The 15,045-nt window shown below is 41.2% G+C and overlaps 1 protein-coding gene across 2 annotated transcripts in view; it reads left to right on the forward strand.

Moving 5' to 3' along the window:
* The window catches only part of xkr4 (XK related 4), a 27,309-nt gene extending 13,061 nt beyond the window's left edge, over positions 1 to 14,248 (forward strand). For both annotated transcript variants that reach the window (XM_069173248.1, XM_069173250.1), the window contains 2 exons: positions 2,060 to 2,414; positions 3,529 to 14,248. In XM_069173248.1, the coding sequence (XP_069029349.1) occupies positions 2,060 to 2,414; positions 3,529 to 4,129 (956 nt within the window). In that variant the 3' untranslated portion in view covers positions 4,130 to 14,248. The remainder of the gene's footprint in view (positions 1 to 2,059; positions 2,415 to 3,528) is intronic.
* The last annotated feature ends 797 nt before the right edge of the window (positions 14,249 to 15,045 follow it).

The raw sequence follows: 15,045 nt of genomic DNA on the forward strand, positions 1-15,045 counted from the left end.
TATATATATATATATATATATTTACATAAAATACATTAATTATGTAAAAGCAATGTAAGATTTAAAAAAAAAAAAGGATTTATGTACAAATTAGAAATAATCAAATAAAAAATTAAAAGACTTTACAATTACAAGACTGAAAGTTACAGTAAAATGTAAAAATTAGTAATAATTTGTTTGAACAAAATGCAGCGGAGCAGATTTAAAAAAAAAAAAAAAAAAACAGTGTTCGAGCACAACTGAAGTTCTCAGTTTGTTCCAGATATCTGAAGCATCAAACCTGAATGCTTCTTCTCCATGTTTAGTTTTGATCTTTGACCTTTGACCTTCACCTATTTAAATGTAAATCTTTACGTCTGCTCCACTGTTGGGTTTACTGGGTTTTTGTGTTGTGTCACTAAGAATCATCCGTGAGCACGAACAATGACAAGTCTGTTGAACCTACATCAACTTTGCAAAGTGCTTTATGATAAAAGACAACATGATGAACACAGTAATGTCGCATTTTCAGGGGTTTTGGACTCAAGTGCACGACAAACAAAAAGTAATGTTTTGACTACTTTACTGGTTTCCACAAATTAAACTGCAAAAGTTCACAAATATTAAGTCCTTGATCCCAAAAACAGTGAAAGGAAAACAGTCCAGAAAGGGAAAAAACTTGGGTCAAACATCAAAACTTACAAAACACTAGGAAGAGCACCTCGGACGTAACCATGACAACGATCTGACAAAGGAGGCGGGAAGCACACAGACTTTATACTCAGGAGGAGTTAATTACACACAGCTGGAAACTATCAGGGCGGGAAGACAATCAAATACAGCTGGAAAGACTAGAGGACAGGAAGTTAAAGGAGAGTTACCAAAATAAAACAGGAAGTTAACATGAAACCCTCAAAGGAAAGACAGACATAACCGAATGAAAGGAAGACACAGAGAGACAAATAAACAACGAGAACAGACTACAGCGACAGAAGGAATATGAATATGATAAAACTAAACCACCAGGATTCACTGTGACAAGTGATGAATTAAAACATACTTATGAACAAGTCTGTGATGGATTTTAAAGATTTCTTTAAGGAGCTAATTTTCCACACAGCTGATCTAGACATATGAAGCCAGGGGCTTTAAGTTGTACACAACTATAAATGCTCATTTTGTGGGTCTTTTTATCTTTTATTTCTGTACGAAAAGTAATACACAAATATTGAAAAATTAATACAAAAATAGTCGGCACAAATAACACAAAAATAGGTAACAAATATGGCACGCATACGTGTCACCAATACGGCCGTGGCACCTCTACTGCTGTACAACACTTGTGCTAAGTATTAAACTCAAAGGCTATTTCATCTAAAATAGGAAGCAAATTGTGTCCACAAGGCAAAATACATTGGCCAAGTTAAATATAAACTATTATACTACAAGTGTCTTAAGCTGCAATACCAGCGAGTGCCACTAGAGGTCGGCTCCAAAAAGCCTCCGGCTCCATAGACTCCCATTCAACTTCTCTCATCAAATCCAAAGTGAATACAATGTGTCCATCAGTTATCTCGGTGTTGTTAGCTAAAGTCACTCCTTCTTATTAGTTTTCTGGAGGTCCATCTGAAAATAATCCCTCATTCATTAGAAAAGAAGATTCAAGAAGACCTGTTTTTGGGGGCGTGTCTGTTTGATTGACAGGCCTGCGGTGCAGTCAGGTTACAGCTATCGGTGGGCGGGACGTAGTATCGTCAGGTTTCCAATCAGATCGGTCAGATCCACCGCTGGCTCCTCCCCCAGCTCGTCCAAATATGGTCACTTCCTGCTCCAAACCGCTCCGAACTCGCAAGATGGTGACGGACAGAATCTGAACTGGAGGATTCATAACGTTCACAAACCAACGATGACGTCACTGATGGTTGCTGATTGGTCAAAACATCGTGTAGCAGTCTTTGCTCTGGTTTCACAGACAGATACTTATCTTCCCATGTGACTTTGGATCCTGAACGTTGAGTGTTTCTGTGTTCCTCCTGTCATGTTGCTCTGAAGTTAAACGCAGTGTTTCTATCTGCTGCAGGTATGACAGCAGCAGCCTCCCTCATCTCTCTGGCCTGGGCCCTCGCCTCCTACCACAAGGCCCTGCGAGAGTCTCGGGACGACAAGAAGCCCATCAGCTATCTGGCCGTCATCATCCAGTTCTGCTGGCACTTCTTCACAATAGCAGCCCGAGTCATCACCTTCGCGCTGTTCGCCTCCGTGTTCCAGCTCTACTTTGGTATCTTCATCGTGCTGCACTGGTGCATCATGACTTTCTGGATTGTCCACTGTGAAACAGACTTCTGCATCAGCAAGTGGGAGGAGATTGTGTTCGACATGGTGGTGGGCATAATCTACATATTTTCCTGGTTCAACGTCAAGGAGGGACGGACAAGGTGAAAACACACAACTCCACTCCGTGTAACGCACACCTGAAGAGAAACAGCTGAGCTTCAGGGACTGAACTTTCTTTAATTCAGGGGTTTCGAAAACTTTTCAAGCCATTTAACAAGACAACAAATGTCCCACGTCACACTTCCCACAGCAGAAACTAACACTTTTTTTTTTTAAATTATAAAATTAAATTCACTGATTTAACCACCCAAAATACTCAGAAAAGCAAAATATCAGCGATATAAAGCTACTGCTTCAAAATCAAACAATACATTAAATATTCAGACTGGATGGATAGACACAAGCCTATTTTTACTGGTGATTTAAATTTGTCATAGGTATTTTATTTAATTGTAGGTTAATTTGGGTTAATTGACCCTTTAAATAACTAAATAACGGGGTAGTAATAGTAATAATAGTAGTAGTAGTAGTAGTAGTAGTAATATTAATAGTAGTAGTAGTAGTAGTAGTAGTAATAGTAATATTAGTAGTGGTGGTAGTAGTAGTAGTAGTAGTAATAGTAGTAATAGTAGTAGTAGTAGTAATATTAATAGTGGTAGTAGTAGTAGTAATAGTAATATTAATAGTGGTAAAAGTAGTAATAGTAGTAGTCGTAATAGTAATAGTAATAGTGGTAGTAGTAGTAGTAGTAGTAGTAGTATTAATAGTGGTAGAAGTAGTAGTAGTAATAGTAATAGTAATAGTGGTAGTAATAGTAGTAATAATAGTAATAGTAGTAGTAGTAGTAACATTAATAGTGGTCGTAGTAGTATTAGTAATAGTAATATTAATAGTGGTAGTAGTAGTAGTAGTAGTAGTAGCAGTAGTAATATTAATAGTGGTAGTAGTAGTAGTAGTAGTAATAGTGGCAGTAATAGTGGTAGTAGTAGTAGTAGTAGTAATATTAATAGTGGTAGTAGTAGTAATAGTAGTAGTAATATTAATAGTGGTGGTAGTAGTAGTAGTAGTAGTAATAGTGGTAGTAATAATGGTAGTAGTAGTAGTAGTAGTAATAGTGGTAATAGTAGTAGTACACCAGCTTGTCAACAAAATACTGTGTTTTTGCATGATATTGTCAAACAGTACATGTGATCCATGTCTCTTGTGTCCTCTCAGGTGTCGTCTGTTCATCTACTACCTGGTGATCCTGGTGGAGAACGCTGCTCTCAGTGCGCTGTGGTATCTCTACCGGTCGCCTCACACCACCGACGCCTTCGCAGTGCCGGCACTCTGCGTCATCTTCAGCAGCTTCTTCACCGGCGTGGTGTTCATGCTCATGTACTATGCCTTTTTCCATCCCAACGGGCCCCGCTTTGGCCGCTCTCCGAGCGGCCAGGGCCTCGACCTGGACCCCACGGCTCAGTTCTCCACGCTACCGTCCGACGGTGCCACCAACTCGCTGCGCTCCAACCGAGGTGCCACCGCGACTCTGGAGCGCGACACGGGAAAGTATTCGGACCGGGACGGCTGCATGCCCGTGTTTCAGGTCCGATCCACAGTGCCATCCACGCCATCGTCACGCGCTCCACGCCTAGAAGAGACCGTCATCAAGATCGACCTCTGCAGGAACCGCTACCCGGCGTGGGAGCGTCACGTCCTCGACCGCAGCATACGCAAAGCCATCCTGGCCGTAGACTGCTCCGTGACTCCTCCCCGGCTGCAGTACAAGGACGACGCTCTGGTGCAGGAGCGGCTGGAATATGAAACCACGTTATAGTTCCAGCCGGCTCTCAGAACACACGCAGGGCTGCAGCGTTCGAAGGTCATCACGTAAAACAGCAACACGGACAGTGGCAATAAGAATTTGTTACTACGAACAACTTAACTCTCCATCTCCCACTCCCCCTTTTCCTTTTCTAGTCCCCAGCATCACCTGGGAGCGTTCAGGACTGTCGGCAGCGATCGGAGGAGCGACGTGGGACCAGTTCCGCTGATGTCACTGGATGTGTTTGGGTTGTTTGTAGGACTGTTGCTGTTATTTTTACTTCGACTCATCAGGGAAATCCTGTCTGGTGTGGACTGAATACGAACAGCAGTGATCTTCGACACTCTGCTCGAGCCCGACGAGAGGACGATGCAGTGCGTAGTTGAAGTTGGAAGAGTTGAGGGTGAAATAAGAATATGTCCATCAAGACTAGTGTAAGTCACTGGGTATTCCACTTTAACCTAAATAACACCAGAATTACACACAAATGGCTCTAATGTGACGAGGTGAGGAAATAAGCACTCATTCAGCTTTAGTAAAAACTTGAAACTGTCTGTCTTAACGTGTTGGTGTCCCTGTTTGGAAGTTCTGATGTTGTGATCCCATCGCAGCCACAACCGGAAGAGACGTCCATCAACATCTCCATGATAATACGCATCGCTCCCATTTTCTTAGTGCCAAAATAAAGTTCCTTGGAAATGTCCTCGAGCTTCTGAAGAACAACTTGGAGATGGCTGGGTCGTCCAAAAACGTCCTCCTCTGACCGGGGCCTTTCGTCCCTCTTGGACGGTTCTGTTGGACGCCGACAGACAGGAAGTAAACTACAAGGAGACAGTGGTCAACGTAGCATCTACACTCAGTCACTGTTCTGTTCGGATGACATCAATCACACCTGGCTGGATGGAAACAAAGGGAGCAGGGAAGGAGGAGGTCGAAGTTGGACAGACACAAGCTCACCATCTTTCTCCTGGAAGGAAATAAGTCACGCTCACACCATGCCAAGAAAAAATATCTTCCTGGCAGCTCAAATCAACTATTTGCGGTTTAGCCTCACACACTTGGCTGAGCATGCAAACGATGCCAATCGTTGCCTGTCTGTGGAGGAGAGTATGGAGCAAAAGAAACGAAGAGAGGAGAGGACGACGCAGGAAAGGAGAAGAGAAAACACAGACAAGCAGCCATCAGCCAAACTAACCAAGCACCAGGATGTACAGTACTCTGACACTACATGCAGCATTTTTTACTTTAGAGATAAAGTAGAAGGTACTGAAGTAATTGTGAGTTTTTTGTGGTTAAGTATGCATGTGCTGGCAATACGTTGTGTGTGTGTGTGTGTGTGTGTGTGTGTGTGTGTGTGTGTGTGTGTGTGTGTGTGTGTGTGTGTGTGTGTGTGTGTGTGTGTGGTGTCTGAACGAGAGAAGCAGCTCAGGAGGACTCGTTGTAGGATGCTTGAATTGGGTCTTTGCCGTCGCTGATCAGTGAAAGCACATGTGACACACATCACCATCTAAAGATGTTCCTCGTCATCCAGCTGATTCAGCATTTTCACATTTAACAGCACATTTAAACAAGCGAGCAACACAACACAACTGGTGTCCACGGGCTTCAGTGAGGAAGTGCCACGATGAAAGCCCGAATCAGGATGACGTGAATATTAGTTTGCAAGATTCTTTAAGTTAAACATGTTTTGAGGGGACATTTATGATGGCAAGGCGGTATTAAATATGGAGTCTGCAATTCTGTGCATGTGTTGAAAGAAAATCCCACATGTTGCGTTCAAATGTCGTATTCACCTTGTACACGAGAAGAGTCCACATGAACGGCACCCTCTTGTGGTATTCACGACATCAGAACTCTACATTTTCTAAAAGCCTCGAGTTGTGATGTGTTTGCTTGCGTTTACAGAAAGGTCAGAGGTCGTGGAAGTTCATGTTTGGTTGGACGTTCAGCTGATATGTTGTAGTTTTAGTCAAGTAGAGTTTGTCTTCATAACTTAGATAACAGCCTACATCTGAGGGAAATGTGGATCTTCCCAACGGCCTGCGCTTCACTTGCGTAAACAGTCCACAGCGAGCTTAATATAGAATAATATGGTTACTCAAGACCTGGTGAAGGTGGGATGTGATGAGGCATCAGCGGAAAACCAGGTGAGGTCCGGTGGTCACAGAGCGGGACGGTTCAAGGCAGCAGAGGAGTCACGCAGCGGTCCGGTCCGTACAGCTGAAGTCCTCTCAGAGAAGCATGAAACTGGTCCAGGATGTTCTGCTAGTCCCCAACTTTCAATCTATAAGACCTGATATCAGTAGATCAGACCGGCCGTTCGTCATCCAGGGTGGGCTCTCATGACCACGCCCCTTTCTGGGGGGAAACAAACCCTCATCAACAACAACAGAGAATCGGAGGAAGTTGAGACTTTTCTCCAAACTTCTGCTTTAAACTAACCAGTTTAAATAATAACGCCATGATGAAGAGTTGCTGTGTGGTTAGTTGCACCGACAATGACGTGAGAAACTCGTATTTGTTTCCCTGTCATGTCCTAAAAAAGATCCTGGTTGAAGGCTCTGTGGCTCCACTCTATACAAGGGAAGACTGAAGTGGCTAAGGAGGCTTCAAATTCAACTTTTCCATCTATCCAGCGTGTTCTCTGGAAGGTAGAGTGGACATATAACTCCTAGACATGGTGCCACCGTGCCGTTTTTAAAGTCATTTTGATCCGGTGGTTTACAACAGATCGGTTTTCAAACGCAATTTTACACTGAAGTTTACAGAGTCGTTAGTTTTCCCCCAAAAGGGGGCGGCGACGTTTCTGAAAGCCAAAGTTCCCGGATGTGCCGGTCTGATCTCTGCAGCCAGCACCCACTTAAATAAGTCATTTGTAATAACTACGGTTGCAGTTTATAAAACACAAAGAGGGCGTTTACCTTTACAAACTTCCTACAGGTCCGAACATTTGGACATAACAGTCCGTCATCTCCAGTAAGGACACTTTAGAAGATGCCTCTGCAGACAGTTCTTCCCTCTACCGACGGCTCCACCTGGCTGACGTCACGTCTCTCAGAGACCCGCCTCCTTTACGTCCTGATTGGTTGTTACAAGTCATCCACCAATAGTTTATTAGATTTCACTGCATCAGGTCACTGAGTTACACTGTATTTGAAACCATGAACAACAGATTTCATATCAGCCTTACAGCCACATTATGTTCTTTCTCAAAGAAGGAAAAAAGACATTTATCAACCTTATTATTTGCTGAATTAAATCCACACTGACTACATAAGTATGGTTAACTTCAATCGAAACAACGAACTCTTACTAGTTTGAACGTCCACACCCTGTGGGGCTGGAAGTCCAGTTGTTAGTGTTGTTGCCTCGGCAACGCGCGTCTATGAATTTGGGGAGCCGAGCGTCTACATTTATTCTATTTATTTGGTTGTTGAGTTTAAATATCCACAATTATCTTTCTCCAGAATCGCAGACTCCACCGTAGCAAAGGAGGTGACGACTAGTCCTCTAACAGCAGAAGGATATTCAGATCACAGGATGCAGGAGGAACAGTCATCATGGTCAGTCTTCGTGGGTCCCACTGATATCACTATTATTATTAACATATGCAGATGTGCAGATGTAATCCCAACCCTCAAAAATCCCTGGGGATCTGCCGGTCCAATCCACCGTGTTGAGGATTTTCCTCTCTGGCAGTGTGTTCACAGTCAGTCTGCACAAAAAGAAACGTGCAGGTTCTCTTTTGTGTTTCGTTACATCACGAGTGAAATGTCTTTTGTCTCTTTTGGCACGAGGAGAGAAACGCACAAAAGCCTGGACAGGACGATCAGGAGCCTCCGGGCGTCGAGCTGCTCCGACCTCGCCTCCTCTTTTCTGTCTCTGTTTGAAACGTTTCATACCACAGAGACCCGTGAGGGTGTTTTTCCACGATCCACCAACCTGGCAGATTCTAGGATATTCCCACTCCCTCTGTGGTTTCTATTAGATTCATCTTTAAATACATTTTTTTCCAATAATTATGTTTTGTCAGTGGTGACAAATCAGAAATGTCAAATGTGAACTGCAGTATGTGTCTGTGAGTAGAAACAGACCTGCTGTATTTTGTCGAACACACTTGTGGTTTTGCATGTTGATTGCAAACCATGTTGCTGAATTTTCCAATTTCCAATTTACTTTATCTTCTCTTCCACGAGGAAGATTGTTTTCCAGCAGTTACAATCTCGGATAAAAGTTGTTTCTTCAGTTGTGTTATTGTTAAAATTACACTTGTTGTAAAGTAATTCAGTGCTGACTTCTTAAACTGTAACACTTAAAGCTTCATGTCATTCAGACATGAATGGAAACCAGCGGAGGCTGTGATGCATCGGTCAAATGCACCCAAAACTCTGAACACTGAAAATGGTTGCAGAAATGTAAACTGAACATAATGTGCAGTTGAAATGTGCGAACACGGTGTCAAGGTTTTTTAAGTATACTTTAACATCAGCTGCTCTTTTTCTCCCAGTTTTGAATGTGGTTCATCAAACAATAGAACAATATCTCACCTCATTTACATACATAGTTTTAAGATGAATTCACCTGTTTTGTTGCCACGACACAACTATGTGTGTGTGTGTGTGTGTGTGTGTGTGTGTGTGTGTGTGTGTGTGTGTGTGTGTGTGTGTGTGTGTGTGTGTGTGTTCTCGTGTGTGCAGTGTGTTACTGTACTGAGGAATTTAAGGAGGAATTCATTGTTTTGCTGCTTCAGCAATTCTGCCTTTAGCTTTTATTTCATTTTGTTCTATTTCTTTGCCTTTTACTTAATATTGAGATTTTGGTGTTCTTAAAAGGGAACTTTTATTTGAGAAGATCATATTCATAAAGCCTTTTTATGGCTTCAGAGCTGTGTAACTCTGGATAAATGTCCTGAAGTGATGTCATTTGAGTCAGAGACTCAAAGACTGAAAGTTTAAAAAAATGACAAGATGGAGGGAAATTGACAGAAGTGATTTTTCCAGACCTCGGTAGCCTGTTCATCTCCGCTGCAGGCTACGTTAGCCACTATCAGCATAACACCTGAAGTTCCCGCTGAACTGTTGGTGGTTAGTTTCACTGTGCGTAATGTAGACGGCAGGAGTTGTTGTTGCTTGTCAGGTTTGTTTGTTTGTTTGGTTGCGTTCGAGCAGAAGAAGCACAGGTTTCAGGACGGCACAATACTGTTAGTTAGAGTTTGGCACACACTGTACGAGTCTGCATTCACACAATCTGCAGGATGCAAGAATCCAACAAACCAAGTTTACACCTGAAAACAAATCTACTCATTCTCACTCACGCCCAGTAAACTATTTAATTCATGTTGTCAGGATTATCTGGTAAGGACAGCTGAAAGTTTTAAGGTCAGAGGTGTCACACTGGACGAGACTTTCCTTTGGAGGAATACCTAAAGCACATCGTTATTCTCTGCCCACACTTGCTTTTGTGAAACTAAACATTCAAAAATATCCTCAAATCTGGCAAGAAATTCAAGAAATAAGGTAGAAGGGCACTCGGAGAGCGCAGACCTCTGTACAACATGCTAAATGCAACAATGCAACCACTGTATATGTCTTGATAAGGTCAAAATACATTCAAGTTTGACAGCGTGAATCCCAGAACATTTCTGGTCTGTAATGTGGATCATGATGTTATTGACATAACGACCAACTACTGTACTATAAGGAAAGAAAACAATGATAGATTCACTGAAAGATTTCTGCTAAATTGCTCACTCTTCTACCAGATTCATGAAAATCAGGCTGGTAGCTTCAGCAAATACACAAACCGCACTGAAAATATAACCAGTAATACAAGCATCGTTATTATTTTATACAATACTTGACTTATATGTATTAACTCAGATCAGTCTGTATATCAATGAATGCACAAATGTATATCAGGATTTTAATATTCATAACTTTCTCCTCAAAACTAGTTTTTACTGCACACAACAAATATTCACCATTGTATGTAAATGTAAACAAATCCAAATTATGAAAATGTATTTCTGATGCATAAACAAACATCTATTGGTTTAATTCGATGCAATTCAATTAAATGTTCTTTATATAGGGAGTCATCTCAGGGCACTTTACATTTTAAGGTCATGGCAGTATGATGAAGAGAAACCCAAGAAATCCTCCTAAAGAAAGCACACGGTGACGGTGAGAAGGGAAAACTAAGAGGCCACATCAGGAACATGAAGTTCGAGAGCTGATATCTGCAGTAGTTTACAAGGAGAAAGGACAGAGAGGAAAAACAAATGAAAGATGTGTGCATCAGAAATTATATTTATGAACCATGTTATTTTTGTGAATTTTTTTTTACCTATTTCTACAATGATAACTATTTTTGTGTCTATTAAAAACATTGTTTTAGAAGGAGTAATTGACATTTAAATCCCATAACACATTAGTGAATTTGTCTGTGTGCATTCATTGATATCGATATCTGACTCCATACATTTGACCCATTCGTTGCTGAATTGTGTGACTGGATGTCGACCGCTGACTAAGAAAACGATTTGTTGTGTGACGCCTCCTCTGAGTAAATGCAGTCTTATAATGTTTAAGATCCAGCAAAGCATTTTCTATGAGTTTATTTTCAGTGTCTGTGAAATCCAGTGTAGCCTTTGTTTCCTCATCACCATCCCATGAAATACACATATATGATACATGAGATATGATGTATGCTAAGGTGTACTGAGCATAAAGCTACCTCAGTTTGTTTTATGAACAGATACCCTCCATCTTTTCACTGACAATATCTATTAAAATCAGGAAACTGTAACACTTATGCCATATCACGATATTGTAATATTCAAAATGTGGGACAATAACTAATCTGATATCATTAAGATTGATATAATATCAGTATATTAATGATGAATTATGATACCGGTCATTCATTTCCATTTTGGCAGTTATTTTTAAACTCGTAGAAAAAAAACATGGATTTCTTTGTTGTGATATGTCACACATCGTGCACAAGGCAGCAGTGGACTACCACACAGTTTCATTGCTTTCGGTCTTTGGAGTTAATATTTGATGAACTCAACTTTATTGATTTTTAATGTCACTGATGAGGTTCTGTCTCAAAAGGAGATCCTCCATTGATTTGCAACAGGTGCTGTAGTTCTCTAATGTCAGACTGGTGGTGGGTTTCCCTCTCGCTGGAGAAGGTGAATCAGAAATAGGATATGACACTTCAACAGACCTCCCTCGCTCTGGTCATAACTTTTATAAGCTGCTTTCAGTGTTTTGTTTGCCTTAAACTGAATATATTTCTATTTTTGTCTTTATTTGAACCTCATCACCTTGGACATCGTTTGAGGCTGTACTGAAATCACAGCTTGGTTCCCTGGTTAACCTGATGTGTGTGTGTGTGTGTGTGTGTGTGTGTGTGTGTGTGTGTGTGTGTGTGTGTGTGTGTGTGTGTTGTTTTTACACTATTCAATAGCATTATGAATCTATAGCTGTTACTGTGCTTATACTAGGAGTAGGTCCAACAGGGAGGTTGTATCAACTCAGTCGTGTGTTTTCTGATCCGGATGAGAAGCTGTAGAAATCATTGTTAATTGAGAGACTGTGGTTTTAACACAAGAGGCTTTTCGTCAATTTAGGCGCGGCACAAACGCAGGTCTAGATTCTGTAGATCTGTGGTTAACCCGAGCTGCCTTTATTATTATATGACTGATATTAGCTAATGTGTTGTGAAGTGTGCCAACAATACGCAAGAGTCAGTTTAATGTTTTATATAGTCAACCGAATCAGAAGGTTGCATTCAAAAAAATCGTATTTGATTATTTATGTAAGTGGGATAAAATCCATAAGTATAAATTCACATAAAAAATGACACCAAAATTTTACTGCATGAGAGCATCTTGACCGACACCCCCCCAGCCGACGCGGTATCACGGCAAAGCGTGAAATAGACACGCCGATCCACTACTGCAAAACGTGACAGCCACGCTTCGGCCTGCGTGAAAGTTACACGTTTTGAAAGCCTTAAACTTACACGCACCTAAATGTCATGTGATGCGGGATCATGTGACCAAGGTCCCACAATACAGCAACAAAGGGCATTAGGTGTTAGGAGGCTGGAGGGGGGTTTGGTGGCATTAGTCACAGACTGTAACAACGTTTGTGTGGAGTTGTTTTTTGTTTCCTAACATATACCATCTTTTTATTTTTTCCCAAACCATGTTTTTTTCCCCGTAACCTCATCCATGTTCTTTCTACTAACCCTGTGTAATAAGTTCATTTTCTTCTAAATCACATGACTACGTGTGCAGTAGGTTTAGTTTTCGTCCACTACAGGAAAGCGTGTAACTGTCACGCATAGACATAGACATATGACATATGACATAGACACGTTTTGCCATGATACCGGGTCGCCCCATCTCAGCGTAGCTGGGTTCATGATTAGCCATGAAAACAGCAACAAGAGACAAGCACAGAAAAAAGCCCCTTGCGCTGTACCAAATTGTATATTTCGTGCCAGCTTTGCGCTGTTATGAAAATAGGACTCAAGGTGGTGCGTTTTATATTGCAGAGAGAAAAAAAGCAATGTAGAGAATCACAAAGTACAAAAAAAACTGCATTTACAGTTGTGTTGCCTTTGTTTCGCAGTCGCAGTTCTCATTGACCCTCAGCTTGTTTTTGCTGCACTTCTTCATGTCTCTGATATTAATTAGTCTCCAAACTGAGCTGTTACTGTATGAACAAGACCGTCACAGTAAAGATTTTTCACTAAGTCATTAATTCCTTCATTGTTTTGGGGCTGTTTAATTCCTGTAGTGAGACACACATAAACACCATCTACAAACATCAGGGATATAAAAATACATGTTTGATATCATATTTTAAAAATCATTGATTGATTGATTAGTGTTGTAAGCCACACTCAATAGCTGCTGTGAAAAACAATACAGAAAAACACATGTTTAGAATGTGTTACATCCAACAAAACTGCACAGCGCCCGTGTTTGGTGGTGGGAAGCCAGTGAGGGATCATGACCTCTCTTCACGGGTCAGTGGAGTCGCCCATCTGAGGAGGGGGGGAGGGGGGGCCTACAGGTATAGTGTTAACGAAGAAGTGGAAGTGGTTTCTTCAAACGTGCACAATCTGTCCTCCACCAAATAGTTGTAGTTTCCTAAATGTATCCAAAGTTGATCAGAAAACTGTTTTATGTGTCGTTTAAAAAGCTCTGAACTCCGCCTACTCTGTCGTTTAGTTCGAAATGACTTGTTGGAGGCGGCACGCGTCCGTCTACACCTTACACAGGACACCGGAAGGAGCTAGCAGGGCAAAACATTCAAACTATTGCTCAGAAAGCCAGCACACAGCTGGAGCATATCGGGTTTCTATGTAGCTCTCAGATGTGAGAACGATGAGTTTCTTGTGAGTATCTTAGCCCTCGAGCTGTAAAGAATAAAAGCTCTGCTACTGGACACACCCGACAGACACAGCAGAGAAGTTGACTTTTTAAAATCTTAGATGTCCTAATGGTTTGGATGGTCAGGAGCAGGTGTGTGCAGCATTAGGTTCATCCAGCATTAGTACAAGCACAGTAACCAGCAGGTGAATCGCAGGATTCCAGTCCCACTTGTATGATTCTGTACAGATGTCTGTTTAGAGAGTCGGTTGAACATGGAGTTACCACAGATAGTGAACTGATCAACTTAAATGCTTATCTGTAAATAAATGTATGCAAAGTGTACATGTTAAAAAGAACATTCCTCTCTTTGAGTTCTGACTGTGAAGGGTGTCTTTAGAGGTTCGATGCCACCGTGATGGCTGTAACTATGACAATATACTACAGAGAAAAAAAGATAAATGTGGTGTATGTGGTGTATTTAAAAAAAAAAGATACAAATGTATAAGACAAAAAAATATTGGTCTTTTCATTAAGTTGCATTGTGTGATGAAAGTTTGAAGTGCTAAAAATGCGTTCAATGGGGAAAAAGTACATTTTATTGTAAAAAATAAATCGAGTGATAAAAATGATCAAAATGACTTTTTGTATATATGGGATTTTTGTAAATTTTTATTTGAATCTAATGCAACACAAACTACCAAAATTCATTTAATAAAGTACACTGTGGTCATTTTTCGGGCCTCGAGTTTGTTCATTTCGTCTTTCATCTACAACTCTGTTTCCAAAAAAGTTGGGACACTGAAAAATGTAAATAAAAACACAATGTGATGATTTGCAAAACATGTAAACCCAATCTGAGAAATGCATTTGTTTTATGAAAAATATCTGCTCAGCAACAGGTTTCAAAAAAGTTGGGACAGGGTCAACAAAAGACTGAAAAAGTTGTGGAAAGATAAAAAATAAAAAAAAACACCTGGTGGAACATCTGACAACTAATTATCAGTAACAGATCAACAACATGATTCGGTATAAAACAGCATCCCAGACAAGCAGAGTCTCTCAGCAGTGAAGATGGGGAGAAAACCAATATTGGATGGTGGTGATCTTTGGGCCCTCAGGCAGCACTGCTTTAAAAACAGACACGAATCTGTGGTGGAAATCATTGTCTGGGCTCAGGAACACTTGTGAAAAGCATCGTCTGTGAACACGGTTCATCGCTGCGTCCACAAATGCAGGTTAAAACTCTAACGTGTGTAACCCTTGTTGTTGTGGCCCGACTATCTGTTTAATATCAATATCTAAGGTTCTTCAAACAGTTCACGAGATTCTGTAACGAGATCGGTGGTAGCAACTCTACGTAAGAGCAATAAGACCTCCAGCCCACAAAGCACATACAACCAATGACTTAGGAGAAGTTAACAAAGAAATATATTTACAAACATTCACAAAGACACCGATGAACAGCAGCCCGGTCTGAAGCTACTTCACCCGGATCAGGGAAACCGGGGAACTCTCCCGGAGCCAGACCCAG

This window comes from Embiotoca jacksoni, unplaced genomic scaffold (assembly GCF_022577435.1).
Source record: "Embiotoca jacksoni isolate LCO1_2020_lvr unplaced genomic scaffold, fEmbJac1.0.p SCAF_59, whole genome shotgun sequence".
NCBI classification, from domain to species: domain Eukaryota; kingdom Metazoa; phylum Chordata; class Actinopteri; family Embiotocidae; genus Embiotoca; species Embiotoca jacksoni.